At 47.8% G+C, this 16,414-nt stretch overlaps 2 protein-coding genes across 8 annotated transcripts in view; both read right to left on the bottom strand.

Moving 5' to 3' along the window:
• The window catches only part of PDLIM1 (PDZ and LIM domain 1), a 41,006-nt gene extending 34,362 nt beyond the window's left edge, over nucleotides 1-6,644 (bottom strand). Inside the window, exon 1 of the mRNA XM_084264950.1 lies at nucleotides 6,517-6,644. Coding sequence (XP_084121076.1) covers nucleotides 6,517-6,612 — 96 coding nt within the window. The 5' untranslated portion in view covers nucleotides 6,613-6,644. The remainder of the gene's footprint in view (nucleotides 1-6,516) is intronic.
• Nucleotides 6,645-8,855: 2,211 nt separating this feature from the next.
• Nucleotides 8,856-16,414, bottom strand: part of SORBS1 (sorbin and SH3 domain containing 1) — a gene marked incomplete at its 5' end in the record, with an annotated part of 89,818 nt that continues 82,259 nt past the window's right edge. For 3 of the 7 annotated variants that reach the window (XM_084265586.1, XM_084265588.1, XM_084265585.1), the window contains 4 exons: nucleotides 8,856-11,049; nucleotides 11,840-11,952; nucleotides 13,267-13,457; nucleotides 14,095-14,154. In XM_084265586.1, coding sequence (XP_084121712.1) covers nucleotides 10,982-11,049; nucleotides 11,840-11,952; nucleotides 13,267-13,457; nucleotides 14,095-14,154 — 432 coding nt within the window. In that variant the 3' untranslated portion in view covers nucleotides 8,856-10,981. The remainder of the gene's footprint in view (nucleotides 11,050-11,839; nucleotides 11,953-13,266; nucleotides 13,458-14,094; nucleotides 14,155-16,414) is intronic. The other 4 variants (XM_084265590.1, XM_084265591.1, XM_084265589.1 and 1 more) reach the window with 3 other exon arrangements.

Raw genomic sequence — 16,414 nt, 5'->3', positions numbered from 1 at the left:
AGGAAAGCAAAAAGCATTTCTGTCATTAAGTGAGGAGCAGAGAGTTGACACTGGAAGACCTTTTCCTGCTTTTATTTTTGTCATATCCCTCTCCCTGGTCCATGGGGAACAGCAGGGGCAGGTGGTGGAGACAGGCAGAGGTGCTCAGAGCACTGACAGCTCTGAGCCAGTTTATATAACCCAACCAAAAAGGAACCAGAGCTTTCAGGCTCAGAGGCATCCAGCAAATACCACACTGCCTGAATATGCTTTGCGGCTGCTCTCCTCTCAGATGACTTAAAGCTTTGCACCAGTCTCTCTCCCTTCCCTGTGCTCTTGACCGAGTGTGGAGCAGACACCTGCAGGAACCAGGGGACAGCAGGCTGTGCCTTGCACAGGCAGCTGACCCAATGTTGAGCAAATACACCTGCACCTCTGCGTGGGAAGGAGAGGAGGGCTGCAAGACACTGAGGAACAAAACCTACAAACACAGGTTATAAGAGTGCCTTTGCACAAGATGTCTCCTTCAAAGAACTTCCTGACTGACTTGGACTTCCCTCACCTGAGTCAAGCAGCCTCTGGCAGAGGGGATAGGAGCAGCATCACAGAGCTAAAGGACCCTCCCAGCTCCAGGGACATTATCTTTGGGTGAATAAAGCACTGCACGCCTTGTACCATCAAGCCCAAAGGCTTGCTATGGAAAGAAGCCATGTCCTACCTCATAGTGACTGCTCCTAGGCAATAGTGTGACATTTTGCCATTACATCATTTCACTGTTGAATAGACAACATTGAGACAGGCTGAGCAGCACTGCTTTTGACTTTATCCAGAATAGGTGCTAGAGCTCACCAGAGTGTGCCTGTGGTGATGCTCTGTTCGTCTGGAGTCTCCGTGTAAAAAATCTGGGCTACCACATAAACAATCTAGATACTTATAACCAGACTCATCAAACTAGGTCTCTGATTCCAGCTCAGACACATTTGCCAGCATATGGAAGAAACAAATAATCCCCATAATCCCTGGGTTTGACTGTCCACTCTTTACTCGTGTAGTTAGTAGCAGTTTAGACCAGCTATAGGCTTGTAACCCTGTTTTTAAAGAGGTTGAACAGATTCATGGTTGGTATGGATAGAAGAAAAACATGCATTTTTTTCTTACACTACAGAATGAAGCTTTGTGTACATACCCATGTGCACGTACACACACGTGTGTGTACATATATATACACACACATCTGCAATCATGAAGAGGCAAAAAAACCCCAACCCTACTTGCCCCCTCACCTTCTCTGCATACATGCTTTGGGCTGTGCCTTGCCAACACCACTGGGACTTTGCAGCGTTCTGATTCCTGTCTCCCAGGTTTGCCAGCTATCAACCCCTTGCACTGGCAGCCAGACAGCAAACAGAGGGTTCTGCTTTAACATGACAAGTCTGCAGCCAGTTTTTGGGCAAGTGCTTTTGCAATGGAATACACTTATATTTAGCAGAGGGAATGAGACATATTTGGCTGTTCACCCAGCTCCCAGGCCTTCTTCATAAAACTTCTGTCTGTCCCAGAGCTAGCCAAACACAACCACATTTTAAATGGGATGCAATTAGCACCATTCACAGCACCCAGCAAGCTTAGCAGTCCCTGGACAGGGATATGCAGTGCCTTTTTTCCTCCTGCAGACGAGGGTCAGAGAGGGAGCAGTAGGTATGTTCAGGGAAGCTGCTGCCCAGAGCCGTGAGAGGGAGGAAGGGTGGGAAACATTTCTATGAAAAGCAGCATAACACATCTCCGTGTGAGTCAAGAGAGACGGGTGGGTCTAAAATCCATTCCATTCTTTGAGGCCTTCTCCCCCATCCATTCAGGTACATTACTCGCTCACTTCATCAGCCCTTCACAGTTTCTCACAGACCCTGCAGCCTCTGGCACCACCCACCACTCCACACCTTGACACACATCCTAAGAAGTGATGAAGAGATAAGAAATGAGAAAAATATGATCAGCCAAGAAAAAGATCTGGATAAACAGCACCTATGCGAGCTTGAGAAGAAAACCCAGCTGCATCCTTGCCGGACAGAACAGACATGTTGCAGCAACATATTTCTAAGGCCACCAGTGACAACTAGACATCTCTGACATTGTTTAATCCTCCCCACCCACCCACCCACACTGCTCTTTTACCATGAGTAACGTCTTCAGCGCTGGAGTATTATGCTAAGCAGCCAGTTTCTCCCAGCAAAACCATGCAGCTGGGTCAGCAGAGATCAGAGGCTATGAGAAAATTCAGGCAAGCACATTCCCCACCCCATCTCTTTAGGGGAGGGGGAATGACGGGCTGGTCCCTTACAAACAGCCACAGATTTCTCTCCCAAGCTGCTCCTGTTCTCTGCACTATGATGGCCTGACACTGCCACAGCTCAAAGTTCAGTGGCTGTGCTGTGCTGGCCCAGGCCACACTACCACTAGGAGAGAAGAAGAAGGGGGACATGCCCATGGCTGGTGAAACCCCTGAGCAACAGCCCACCCCAACAGGGTCTGGGCTTCCACTGCACAGGCCCCACTGGCAGCCCAGCTTGCCCTCACCCTCCTGCCTTCATGTCCTGCCTGTATCTGACAGCCAGGTGAGCATTATTATTACAGAGAAGGGAAGGCATTAGATAATGCAGAGAGAGGGCTGACCTCAGGAAGGCAGTCTAAAAAGACATAAGTGAGATGATTTGCTCAGACAGATGCTCAAGTGGTGATGAAGGAGTTGGCCCCCAGCTTGTTTTGCAACATGCACCACATAAAAAAGAAAAAAAAAAGATTTCTTACAAGACCTCAAAAACATTACATAGAGCTGTTCATAAGCTGAGCCTTTCCTGATGGTTTATTTCAGCCTCTAAATAAAACAGCACATCCAGTAACCAGCAACCATCTAAGATAGTGTGTCACTGTCCAGAACATCAATTGTTCATGCAGTTAAGGCTTCCCTTAACTTCCCCGTTTATACTGGGGACAAAAAGAGAAAAGAATCCCTTTGCTGCTAGGGCTGGTACATTCACTCCAGATGAGGAGTTCTCTCTTTAGGTTCTTTGGAGAACTCAAGAACAAGGTGTGACAGATGTTGCCAAAAGAAATGATGCTGGAATCGAAGATTTACAGAGAAAAGGGTACTCCAAAGTTTGGTGACAACAAGATGCCACATAACCCTGCTGTACAGCAGGAACCAGCCAGGGAAGGCTTGCTGGGCTGAGGAGGAAAGGCAGCCCAGCCCTAAATCCTATCACGTCCAATACAGACCCACTGCATGTTATCAACTAAAGAGCAATAAATACAAATGTCCTTCCTACTTTTGTTGGGCAATCCAGCAGGCTTTGGTCTAGGGTTCGTTACACCAATCAACATAAGTTTATTTTCCTGAACAAAGACTGCAATAGAGTGTCCACCATAACCCTGCAGTTTTAAAAAATAATGTAAACCAGAAACATCTGTGAAGCTTCCCTCTGAAGAAGATGGGAGAGTCCACAACAAAGTCTCATGCATACTACTTGTGAAATCTCTGCACTTGGCTCTCACCAGGAAGACTGGTCCAGTATGAACAAGAAACAGAAATGTTTGCATGAAAAGATACTTGTGACATATCTGAGCCAAAGCAGTTTTGAACACATAGCTCAAGTGGAAAGGGAGGTAGATAGTGACAAGAGACAAGATAAGAGCAGCTGTGGAAACACCATAGTCTTTCATCTGCTGTTCTAAGGCACAACTGGCCGTTCATGCCATCCAGCCACTGCCAGCCAGAAGATCTCAGCCAGGCTGCTCTGCTGGCTCCCATGCTCATAATACCACTGCCTCTCATCCTTCCCAGTCCTGAGACTGCAGTGCCAAACTCCAATGATTCCCCCTGAGGAACAAGCTGCCTTGGCAACTCAAAACAGTGCTGCCTCCCACCAGCATGGTGAGGATAAACCCTCCCCATGTCAGAGGACAGCTAAAGCAGCCAAAAACCACTTACATACAGTGTAATGAGGGCTCTAAATACCAAGACTAGCTCAAGAGCTCACCATTAGGACAATGCCTCCAGAAACCAAATCTGAGCTCTTGTCAGCCAACGCAGCATGAATTTAGGTGCCTTGGTTCAAAGAGAGCTGCAAGACACCCACTTCAGGCCCATGACTGGAAGGGTATCTCTCTCCTGGCATCCCACCATGTCAGCATACACCTGGAGCAGCAAGGTGGTCCCATCAGCGCATCTATGCAGTCCTAGAGGAGGCAAAGCCAGGCTTCACTGGCCCCACAGAAGGGGATTTGTCCTCTAGGTAGCATAACCAAATTGCCGTGCTCCTAGTTGTAGGACAATGCTGCTCTGCAGTGCAAGGATGCACGCCTGGCATGGGATGGGCAGCCCACACCTGTGCACCACTGCTAACAGCATTCCCCATGACCACATCTGTGTCACGGACCTACAGCCTAAGTGCTGCATCACAAAGCAAACACAACAGTGCTGGGGAGAGTCACCTGCACCCTCCCCTACTCCCACGGCAATGGGAGTAGGCTGTCACAGGCTACAGCCTCCCCACCCTCTTATTCCCCTCTGGTAGCACCCCCATCTCACACCTTGGTGGAACCAAGGCCCTCATAACCTTTGGCAGATGCCAGTCCTACAGACAGAGCTCAATGACAGAGTTCATCCCATACTGTGAAGGGTAGAGGGCTCTGTGCCCAAAAAACTCTCTGGTCAGTGCACAGGTACCAAATGCAGTAAGAAAGAAGAAAAAATAAGTTGTAGCCCCATAAAGTAATGAAACAAGGAGGATCAGCCTCTTTAAAGTAGACCAGTGCTGGATCAGATCTTTTTTTACATGGTGTCGGGGGATACTTGCCTCAAACTTTGTTACTGTGCCAAGGGGACAAAGCCGGGAGCCTTAGGAGTGAACCGCAGGAAAGATTAATGGCTTGAAATCTTGGAGGGGAAATTAAATTAAAAGTGTCGCAAGAAAAAGCTGTGATAAGAGCTGCCAATTATCAGCATTTACATCACCACCACCGCAGAGGCTATTTTATTACATTTTAGTCCCCAGGCTCCCATTTTCTCATGAGGTGGCTATTTTTGCCACTTTGCTGATCTGTGTCCCTTGGTATGTGCCCGTCAATGCAGACAGAAGTGATCAAGGAGAGGAGGCAAGAGCAGCAAGGTAGGACTTCATACCTCTGCCTGAGAGCCTTTCACTGGAAGGAAATAGCAACAATTACCATAACAATGAAGTAAATATCACTTCCCCTATGCTAAAGCTGCTTTCATGTCCACAAAACGCTTTAGAAGAATAAGGCATTACTACTGTAACTGAAACAGATTACACAGATAATAATAACTGCCCCCCTTCTGTGGGCTTGGCAGCACTTGCCAGGTCTGCCGATCCCAGAGACAGCCTCCTCTGTGGCACCCGGGGCTTCACTGGCAACGGGACCCCACGGCAGGAGGTGGTGGGGCAGGAGGTATTTAGGAAAATTTGCAAGTTTTACCATCCTGGTCTTCAAGGGCAGTTCACAGAAGTTCAAGTTCCTGTAGGTCCCACTTCCCGTGGCCCTCCCTCACCTGGGGCCACGGAAACTTCGAAGCCCTTCGAGGGTGTGGGCAGAGCCCAGGGCTGCCGGCAGCTGTCAGGTGCCTCTGGTCTGCTCAGGGACTGCTGCAAACGGGAGCAATTCCTGCTCCCCGGGGGAGGCCAGTGCCCGGCGCCGACAGACGCTGAGCAGCACACCCCACGCAAAGCCACAACGGGACAGGGAGTTTGAGGTTTGCTGTCCCCACGCAGAGAGGCAGACAGGTATACCCCTGCTTTCTGCAAGCTGAGAGCAGCGAGGTGCTGGGCCCAGCTCCCTGCATGGTGCAGCCGGAGCCGCTGCAGCGGGACGCGAGCACCTGCGCATGGGGATGGAAGAGCAAGGGAGTCTGAACCGAACCCTGGCGTTTACAGGCAGACGCTGGAGCACAGGAGAAGAAATTGTTACATCACTAAAACTGTTTGAGTATGAAACTTTAGCTGTCATTTCCTAACTAATTTTTCTTTAAGTGGGGGCAAGAAGCACTTCGAAACAGGCAGAGCCACTTAACACAGGTTAATACCGTTTCTGTAAACAAGGGCTTTTCTTTTAACTATACATGGCAAGCAAAAGCAGGCGGCGTTCAACACCACCTCAGTGCCGCTGCTTTGCCTAGCATGGGCTGCACCCCCCAAATTTCGGGCTGGCAGGAGCAGAGGGAATTCCTTCTGCCTGGGTAAGGGGTTCCTTGCGAGCAGCCTGAGGAGGGAGAGTCGGTAAGCCACAAAGACCCCGGCCGAAGCCAGGCTAAGTGGCTGCGTAGGCCACCACGGGCTTCCCCGTAAGCACTACAAAATAATAACCTGGGAGCAGGAAAAGAAGAGAACGCCCCGCCACGGCTGTGTGCCCATCCCCGCCCGTGTACCACCAGCCACCTGCCAGCGCCAGCCATCCCCGGACCTATCGCCGCGCCCTCCCCGGCCCCTGCGCCCCCCGCCCCTCCGAGCCGCCGCCGCGCCCTACCCGGGAGATAGCGAGGGGCTGCTCGAAGTCCCGGCCGCCCACCAGGCGGAAGCCCCAAGGCCCAGGGCCCGACAGCACGATGCGATGCGTCCCCATGTGCGCGGCTACACCTCGCGGAACGCCCGGCAGCCCCGCCGCCAGTACCGGCTCGTCTCGGCCCGCCCCTGGCCCGCCCCGTCGCTGCCAGCCCCGCCCCGGCGCTGCCGGGCGGCTGTCCCGCCCTGGGGGGCAGAACCCGCGGAGGAAGCCGGAGCTTTAAGGTGAACCCCCTGCCCGGGGGAGTTTGCGGGACTGGGTGCCTACCGGAGGATGAGAATTTCGGTCTTCGCCAACTCGGAGCGTTTCACGCCCCGTCCTACCCGTTCCCAGCGGGACGAGCAGCTGGCCGCCTCCCCAAGGCAGGGCGGCCGCGGAGCAAGCCTGCGGCGGGCAGCCCTCCGCCAGACCGCACCGGTGCGGCACCTCCCGGGCAAAGGCGGCCTCGGGCCTGGCGTCACGCTACCTCCGAAACCTGGCGGAGGCGATGGACGCCGGCGGGGCCGCCGCAGCTTCCCACCTGGGAGCGGATGGGGCAGGGCGGGGCCCGGGAAGGGCTTTACCTCGCTGCTGATTTAGCCCCGGTTCATCTCCGCTTTAGGCAGGGTTTTGTTTCTCTCTAGCCCCTTACGGGTGGTACCAGCAACAAGAGAAGGAATTCTTCCGCACGGGTTTTTCAGCCAACGTCCTTAGGTGGGGAAAACAGTTGACTGGGTGCATGTGAAGCCCCCACCGATCTGGTGATGGGCAGGTTGGTTACAGCAGCAGTGCTGGCATTTACAGCTTCAGTGCAATTGTCGCTGCTTATCTAGTAACTGAATACAGGTCACCAGTGAGCTGCAGTGCGAGGCTGCTGCTGAAGCTGGGATTCAGTCCTGGCAGAGGAGCATGGAACAGTCAGCAAGCAGGGATGAGGTGGGTCACCCAGGTGACACCACAGGGATTTGTGGCCCTACAGGATGTGGCCATGAATGATCCCGTCACAAGGCACACCCTTGCTGCTGTAATCCTCTTTCTTGGCTTCCTACTTTTTCCTGCATGAACTTGTCATCTCACGGGTTACTTCCTTCCAGGGTACAGGAACCCAGACTGTTAATCTTATCTGTGTCAGAAAGCATCGATTCTCCCACTGCATTATTGCACATCTCCTGTTGTTGAAGAGATACCAAAAGCTCCTTTCCCACAGGCATGGGGGATTTCTGGAGGGCTGTGACATACCACTGGGTCCCATTCCCCCCTCTGTAAACACAGCTTCTGCAGTCACAAAAGCATGTCTGGCTTGTTCCTCACCAAATGCATTAAGTTAGAGAGTGACATTAGTAAACACTGAGGTTCAGTAGCTATAGATGAGTCTCTCCCCTCCCTGGCCGGATTGCTGTAAAGGAAGGGCTAGAAATGCTAGGGGCTGCAGCAAAGTGACGGTCAGGCTGCCCTTTGGCTTTTATACAAGGTAAACTGTAAAACAGAGAAATGGACTTGTGCCTGTTTGCTTTCTAAGGCTGTGTAAAAATAGCTTGAGACTTTTGCTGTCCTGTTAGTTTGGGTTTAGGATTGGCTTGTTTATAGATTGGCTTCCTAAAATCCCTGCAATTGCAGCCATGATCTGTATCTGTCTGCTTGGCCATCTGGTCACATCTCTGCAGAGCTTGAATCCATTGCCCAATTTTGTCTCAGTCTGAGGTGGAGGGTTTCAAGGAAGTAAAAACTCCTCATGACAGACCAACCTTCAGGGTGGGCACAGCTTCATGTGGGCAGCATGCAGGAGCCAGGTGCACTTTTGTGGTACTTGTTCATTACAGAGCCAAAGTGAGCCCTCCCAGGCAGCTCAGCTCCAGCCTTCCCTCACTCTGCTCCTGTGAGGCTGTGCCTTGGGTAAAGGCACACCCAAAAAGCCCTGGCTTGCTCTCCTCCTACAAGGCTGGGAGACGTGATGTGTTTATCACAGACCTTGCGCAAACCCCTTGAATTAGCGCCCCAGGCGTACCTGCCTGGTCAGAGTGCAGCTACTGCAGAAGTCCACGTCTTACTGCTTTTGACTCAAGTCAGACGTTTTACCTTTTTTCCCCGATTCTCTCCCCTATCCCATTCACAGGGTACGGAGCGAGCGAAGGGCTGCGTGGCTGTTGTGGCTGCCATCCGGGTTAATCCACAGCAAGGGAGAACCAGTGAGCTCCAGCCAAATGACAGCAGGATCCGCAGGTGCAGGATGCTCAGGAAGACTGTGGCAGATGCCTGTTGTTTGGTCCGGGCACAGCCACAGCCAGCCAGAGGGGCATGCATACAAAAGCGCATCGCTACAGGGACAGCGGGAATAGACTTTATTTAATAATTTGTACAAGGAACACAATAGTAATTCAATAGTTCCATTTATTAATTGTCAAATAGTAATCCACTGCAATAAGAAACAAATTCAACACAAAAATGAGTTGCGGTTTGTGTGTGTGTGTGTGTGTGTAACTTGAAATGGCAAGAGCAAGAACAAAAAATAAACCTTAAAATGATTGTGTTATATACAGTCAGTATCATCATGTTACTTTGCTGGATAGATTAATTTGGTGTTATCCAATCATAGCAACAGGCCTAAATATTGCTGCAAGTAACTGGAGGGCAAACCCAAAGCAGAAAAACAAACCCATAAATAAGATGCAGGATTACAGATATCTCCTGCAGAAAATAAACAGTGGTGCTTTGTGTCATATCTGAAACCCTTTCATAATGGATATTTTGTGCTAAAACCCTTTATGTGAACATACATGGAATTCCATCATTTAAATAAAAGTGGAAAAAAATCCCAACCTTTCACAACTGCCTTTTTTTCTCCTCCCTTCTCTCACTGTGTTTAAATTATTTTTCTATACAAGGTAAGTACATTGTCTGTACAAAGTTAAATATACATATTTACAGTCAAACTTCTGAGACACCGAGTCTTCTCTTCCGCTGACCTAGACGGAAGACAAGCCTACTTGATTTCAAACCCAGGAGCATGGCTAGTTTATCAAAACATTGCAAGTCGTGCTAACAGTTAGTTGTATTCTTAATAAATCTGTATAAAAGCATCAGCATAAAAATAGGCATTTTATATTATTAAATACGGCTTATGACAAAATAGCAATCTAACCCTTTGCTATTCGTACGGTAACTGTAGGAAGCAGTCTGACAGAACCGGTTTTGTTTATGCTTTTTCTCCATAACAAAATGGCTATCAAAAGAGTATTCATAATGGATTTACAGGCAAGCAGACAGGCAAGCCATGGAGGTTTTTTTTTTTCTTCCCTCAAGGAAATACAAATCTACATAACTGGTAATAACTGCTGGGAACAGCTTTCCAAATTTTTTTGTGTGACTAAGACTTTTTGTTGTATGACTAAGAGGCAGCCAAAATGCAAGTATTTGTGAGACCTACCATCAACACTGTAACAAGAAAAATAAAAAAGGCACCCTCAGTGATACGTTGCTCAGATTTGTCAGAGCTGCTAAGATTTAATGCCAGGAAGGAAGCAAAGCCTTCATCCCAAAGAGTATGCTTCAGAAAGCGTGCGATCCTTTAGGGCCCACAACAGGGCAGGAGGAGCAGAGAAAGTGAAGGGCCACTGGACTCAAACAGGATTTGCTCTCACGGATGTTTTGTTATTGGTTCTATTCTTTGTGCAGATAAATGTCAAAGCCAGGCTGATTTCTCTTTAAAAAACAGGACTCAGTTCATTTTGGTGCACACAATACACTCACACACACACACACTCTGCACAAAAGAAAAAAACCCTGCAGAGATACGTAATATGTTATTAAAGGGATTGGGATTTTTGCACGTTTGCATTATGTTTTGGCTGACCTCTCTGGATTAAACCACCAGTGCCAAACTCCTTTTCCACAGAGAGCTCTGCAGTTTAACCATCTCAGCTGTCCTCTGCCTGTGCCAGGTCTTCAGGTGCACAACATGAAGGCAGGGTTTTCTATGGAAGTGGAAGGTAGAGCAAAGTGAGTCTTCAGTGAGGCAGAAACTGGGCAGGAAGCCTGGCCCCTGACCCTTGCCAATGAAAGGGAGCAGCTGCGAGGCTGCGTACTGTCCCAAAGCACTATGGTATCTCAACACACAAACAAAACCTATGCCATGTGCTTCCCTGAAGCCTTCTCAGAGGTAAGTACTCCATACAAATTAAGATTATCACCAGAATTCTTGCTGGGGAGGGGAGAGGAATACACAAAGGCAGCAGTGTAAACTAGAAACTGTCTCTTCTTCAGCAAACAAGTCATGCCCTGAATCCGTGGAAGCAGAGCTACACATTCAACTCAATACTGTACCACATAACCACATTCTCCTAACACTTCTCATCTCTTGTCTATTACATTCATAAATTGTCTGTTTCTTCACTGTTTAAAAACACCATCTGGAAAACAACCCCATCATGGCTGCAGCAGGATCACTGTCATTTTACAGGTACAGAAGCTTCACGTAGTTGCCTGGGAAGGTGCCGAATTGCCTTGTTCTCCTGGACGTACCTGTTGCAAAACAAAGCACAAGGAAGCCAGAGTAAGATGGAGCCATGGAAGGAAGGCTTAGGGGTTAAAAAAGGAAGAGGTGGGAGCCTCTCCTGCCTGCAGTCATTGCTTTCTAAACCTAAACAGGAGTTCTGGTCGAAGAGTCTTTTGGTACAGATAAGAGGAGTACTAGTTCTACTACTAATCATCTTTGGTCTTCATTTTTATGAATTATTAAGGTGCTAGTGAAAGCTCCTGGGCCTGGAACCAAGAAGCCAAGCTCCTTGTGGTATAAAGGAGTCAGTCTCCCTCAAGAGGGTCAACAAGCCTAGATTTGCACCGTTGAGATGGAGAACACTGTCCAGACTTGCATTATTTGAAGGTAAAGGGCTAGATTCACTAAACATGCAGCCCACGTGAGTCTGGATTTTCAGGGACTACAACTCTCATTCATGGGTTCCCTTCGTCCTCTACTTGCCACTTTCTGTAACTAGTCATGGCCCCATCAGCTTTGGAAAAGCTACAGAAATTCAGTTTTCCTTGTTTATCTCTGTTGCTCTGCCACTTATGCGAGCAGGATCAGGGGAAGAGGAGAATGGAGGCATTAAGACGACAAAAGGAAAAACTAGTGACTCAGCAAGGAAAACAAAGCTCCACTGTCCTGCACCCCAGTTTTAATGTTCTTAGTGGAAAAATAGGAGAAATTGTGAAAAAAGTTTGACCCCACAAATTAAAGGAATTTCCAGGCATGCTGAAAAATTGCTTATCTGCATCTCAAAAAGCCCTGCTGACAGGCAAGCATAACACTCACCCACAAACCAGCCATCATCACATTTCTCCATGACATCAACAATGTCACCATCCCTCAGTTCCAGCTCATCATCGTTCTGAGGAGTGTAGCTGTAGAGGGCTTGGTAGCTAACTCTAAAACCAGAAAGATACCACACATTAGCCATTGGATTTCCCTGACATCCCTTCAGAAGGAGGTGTCTCCCTTTCCAATTCCAATTGTATTTTGTTCCATGCAGTCTGGACCCGAGTTTTCCATTTGAGACATAGAAGGTGATTGCATTAAATTAGCTGTGGTCACAAGGCCATGGCAGTAAAAAGTGTCACTCCTACACCATATGAGATATGTGGAGAGCTTGTTTCCCTTTTGCCATGTAATCATGTCCATAGACCATAACAACTGGTGTCTTCCTAATGCAGAGCACCTAGAGAGTGCAGGAGTGTAGACACACTACTGAATGCAATCCAAAACCCAGATGCACTCGATTCCTGAGCTGAGACACTTGTTCCTTTGCCTAGGCACATAGGCAGGGCCACGAGCAACCCAGTGGCAACGTGAAGAAGTTGAGAAAAAGATACTGCCTACTCTGCTGCACTAAGGATGTTGTACACATCATGGCTGAGGAGTTAGGGTGCAAACAAAATCTAAGGTTGAACCCTGCTCTGAGATACTACTCACACCAGAGGCACTCTATTTATCACAAAGGAACTTTAAAGGAGTGGAAACAACCTCTGGGCAAATTTGGGGAGGCTTGGATGCCCTGTCTGTTGGGAGTGAAAACAGAGCTGATGTGAGACTTTCCATTCTGTTTAAGGTGGGGGGAAAGCAAGGACTCCTTTCAGGAGCTAACTGACAATGAACTTCAGTCCTTGGCACACAGCGCAGGTTACTAGTCTCAAAACCATCAGTGAAAGGAACCACCATACTTAATAGCAGCTCCACGTTTAAATCCACCAGACAGCTTTGAAAATCTCAGCCTTGGTCTCCGGTCATTCAGCCACCAATTAATTCATCTGCAGAACTGGCCAACAATGCACCAAGTGGCTTTGGTGTTGGGACTGCTTGCTGTACTGTGAGAGGCTGAGAACAGGGTGAACACACTGACCCCATGCCATATGAGCCAGGTGTACCCAGTAGGTATTAATTTGTCTCCAGCTTCAAGATACAAAGACACTGAAATAGTCTCCAAAACCACCACGAATCAAGTGTTCAAAGGAGACCCAGTCCTGGTTCATGAGGTCATTGCTTCAGGTGCTTCACAGACACAAAGGTCCCAGTTTTAAACTACTCATTATGACAATGTAGCTATTTTTGCTCTTTAAAAAAAAAGCTGATACTCCCCCATAATTCTAATTTAACTCCTAAAACACTGAAGCTTTCACACATCCTGTCTTCACCAGCAGTCACAGGTAAGGCCCCTGGAAGAGATGGGAGCCAAAAGGACTTACATGTCTCGTGGTGTTTGACTTCTGTCAGGGCTGGGTCCTTGCTGCTGTGCTTGAGGTTGCTGAGAAATGATGAGAGATGGTTTATTGTCATTAGAGGTCACCTTGTGGCGAGAGTCAAGATGCTGTGAAATAGTACTGCAGTAATGAACTGACTTTTCTGCAATGTTTATGATCTCATTGCAAACAGCTTCCTGCGTGGTAGGCAGCATTGACATCCAAGAACACCCAAAGAACAGTCAACAGGGGGAAGGGAGGGGAAAATATAGACAAGAAGAGATGGGACATTCCAGGTGCAGCACATAAGTCCAGTAAAAAAAAAAAAAGAAAAAAAAAAAAAAAGAAGAGTTGTAGATCCAGGTAAATATCCAGGTAGTGAAGTGCAGAAGGGATCCAGGTGTAAGCATGGAAAAACAGGCAAGATACAGAAGAATTTGGCATTTAGTTTGAAGATTTGTAACAAATACATATGCATATACTTTTAAAAGCAGCAGCATAAGAGGTTGCAATTAGTTATGCAGTGGCATCGTTACAAATGCTATGAAGTCAGTTCAAGAATGCAAGGCGGGCCTCTCCATTCATGCATTTTCATTCATTTAACTTATACCCAGGGACTGGCAGCAAAATTAGCCTGGTTTCTCATTGGCTATGAATGTTTTTCAAAGTGCTAAATTCTATTTTTCTGTTGCAAACAAACCGATATATGCAAATAGATAAATATGTACCTACTTTGCAGCTAAAAATGGTGCTGGTATTTTATCTCTACTGAGGTGTTACTGTCTGAATGAAGAGAGTCTAGGGCTATACATCTGATTTAAACAGTGGCCTTACCACATAGCTCTTTTCAGACTCTGTGAGGTCTGGTCCAGCTCTCAATGAATGGTGGGAAGGCTGTGTGATCACCAAGCAAATGATAAGGAAGACATTTTAGCAGATGTTATATTGATCAGAATTAAAAAAAAATAAAATTAAATGGAGTGCAGACAACAAAGGAAAATGAACAACTCTTCCCCTCCCCACCCCAACACCATGCTTCTTGGGCAACGAGGTCTTTCGTTTACACAAGGGACATTAAAGCTACAGTAATGCAACTGCACTGCAGCACACAGAAAACTGCAAAGAGAAAGGTGACAGGGAAACAGCAGCTCAGAGCAGGGAATCAGAGCGGAAAGTTATGGACACCACTACAACCAGAAATGGTACATAGTGTCATACTGCACTCCTGCAGGGAGGGGGATAAAAAGGATAGAAGCACATACTGGAGAGCATCAGACCTGAAAGGCCAAAAGCATGCTGAAAGGAATCTGTTGCTGTTTTTAAACAAGTCCTCTGTGACTTTGACACAGGAGAACCGTAACTCACTTGCTTCTTAAAAAAGACCATCCTCAGAAGGCACAGTGCCATGTAGCCCCATCAAAATCATTCGAGTTTGTACCAAGCAACGATCTGAGCTGCTCTGTTAATTCCCGCAGTAAGACAGAGCTTCAGGTCAGAGAAGGCCCTCCAAACATCACTGGTGAGGCTTCTGGATTCTGCTCTGCCTTTCTTCTCAGTCACCTCTTCACAGGGACTCATGTCCCAGCACACAGCAAGGGAAACCAGGGTACTTGGGGTTGGGGAGGTTTTATGGGGAAGGTCACTGAGAAGTCACACAGGTATCCAAAGCCTGGTTTTGAATGCATTTTGCAATATTCAAACACCTGCAAGGGTATGCTGTGAGCAAATCAACTAGTCTGAACTAGCATAGGGCTATTTGTACTGTCTGCAGGACCATTTGGCAAAGAGCATCACTATCCTCTGTGATCACTCAGCACAGTTTTCAATCCAAGTTCCAAAGGCTTTATGCTTTTCCTCCTTTTGTCCTCTTTATTTACTCCAATAATGTCCTTCAGTAAAAATGCTTGCTTTCTCACAACACCCCAAGACAGAGCAGAAGCTTGTGACACCTTCAGCCCAAGCAGGCTCACGAAGTTTGGAGAAGTGCAGGGTGATGAGCTCATCCCTAATTCCCATTCTCAAAGCTCCACTGAACCACATCTTGGATCTCTGGAGCTGTGCCCCTCTTTGTGTTAAAGCAGACTATCTCTTCTCTCGAGGACCATGACCTGCTCTAGACCAATGCAACCCCACAGCAACTCCTTTGTAGTCAGCTGTACTGTCTGGGGCTGGGATCACTGCCCTGTGAAACAATGCTCTGTTACCACATGTGATTCCAGAGAAAGAAAACAAAATGTGAGTTGAAGGGATTAACTGCAGTGAACTTCATGTTCAATGCATTTACTGTGGAAATTGTCACGGAATTTCTTCAAGTCATTTCTGCCTATTATCAGTCCTGAAAGGCAAATGGAACAACTAGAAATTTTAAGTTAATATTGTACAGAACAACTGGATATAGTGCATCAAACGTGATGAGATTAGAGCTAACACAGGTGGTTGAGTAGCTGGGAAAACCAATTTCCAGGCTGATAAGAATTTTTAATTCATGAAAGTGCTTCTCTGCTCCATACTAATAAATTGATTGCTGGAATTGCTCCAGGAGCTGTTAAGATTGTCATCCATTTCTCATTGATTACCTGTGACCTCCTTGACAGGCTTTTCCTCCAAAAGCATTAATAACTATGAATTATTATTCAAAAGCTAAAAAATTGACACTACCTCCACTTGCTCCATTGTGCAGGCTTATACCTGTAACACCAGGAGGTGCAGCCTAGCAGCATCAGAAACTTGGCCACATTCCCCTTCCTGGCAGAATCCCCATGGAGACTTCCATGAGGCAGCTGGGTAGGGGCAAGGCAGCCCCCTGCCCTCCTAGCAGCCCCCAGTTCCTGACAAAGAACATGACTAACTGGATCCCTTCTGGCCTCTGGATCCAGAGCTCCAGGCAGCTTCTACCCAAGCAGCACTAACTCCCAGGGCTACAGCAGACCCCTACAACAAGGTGATGAAACACCCCAAAGTCAGCATCTATCCAGTACTAGTCAAACAGGATGAAAAACTGATCAGAACACATCCTATAACTTTAGGCTGGAAATGAGGAGAGAAGGGGAAAAAAAAAGTTATAGGTCCAAATGCTCTTCAGACACCAGTTCAGCAGTCCATGCTCTACCAACAGCGGTGGTTCCATGTGCCATGAACATCTGAGGAATCAGTG

The sequence above is a fragment of the Gallinula chloropus genome, assembly GCF_964237585.1.
Source record: "Gallinula chloropus genome assembly, chromosome: 5".
Lineage (NCBI taxonomy): Eukaryota > Metazoa > Chordata > Aves > Gruiformes > Rallidae > Gallinula > Gallinula chloropus.
This window is presented reverse-complemented; position numbering and strand designations above follow the sequence as displayed.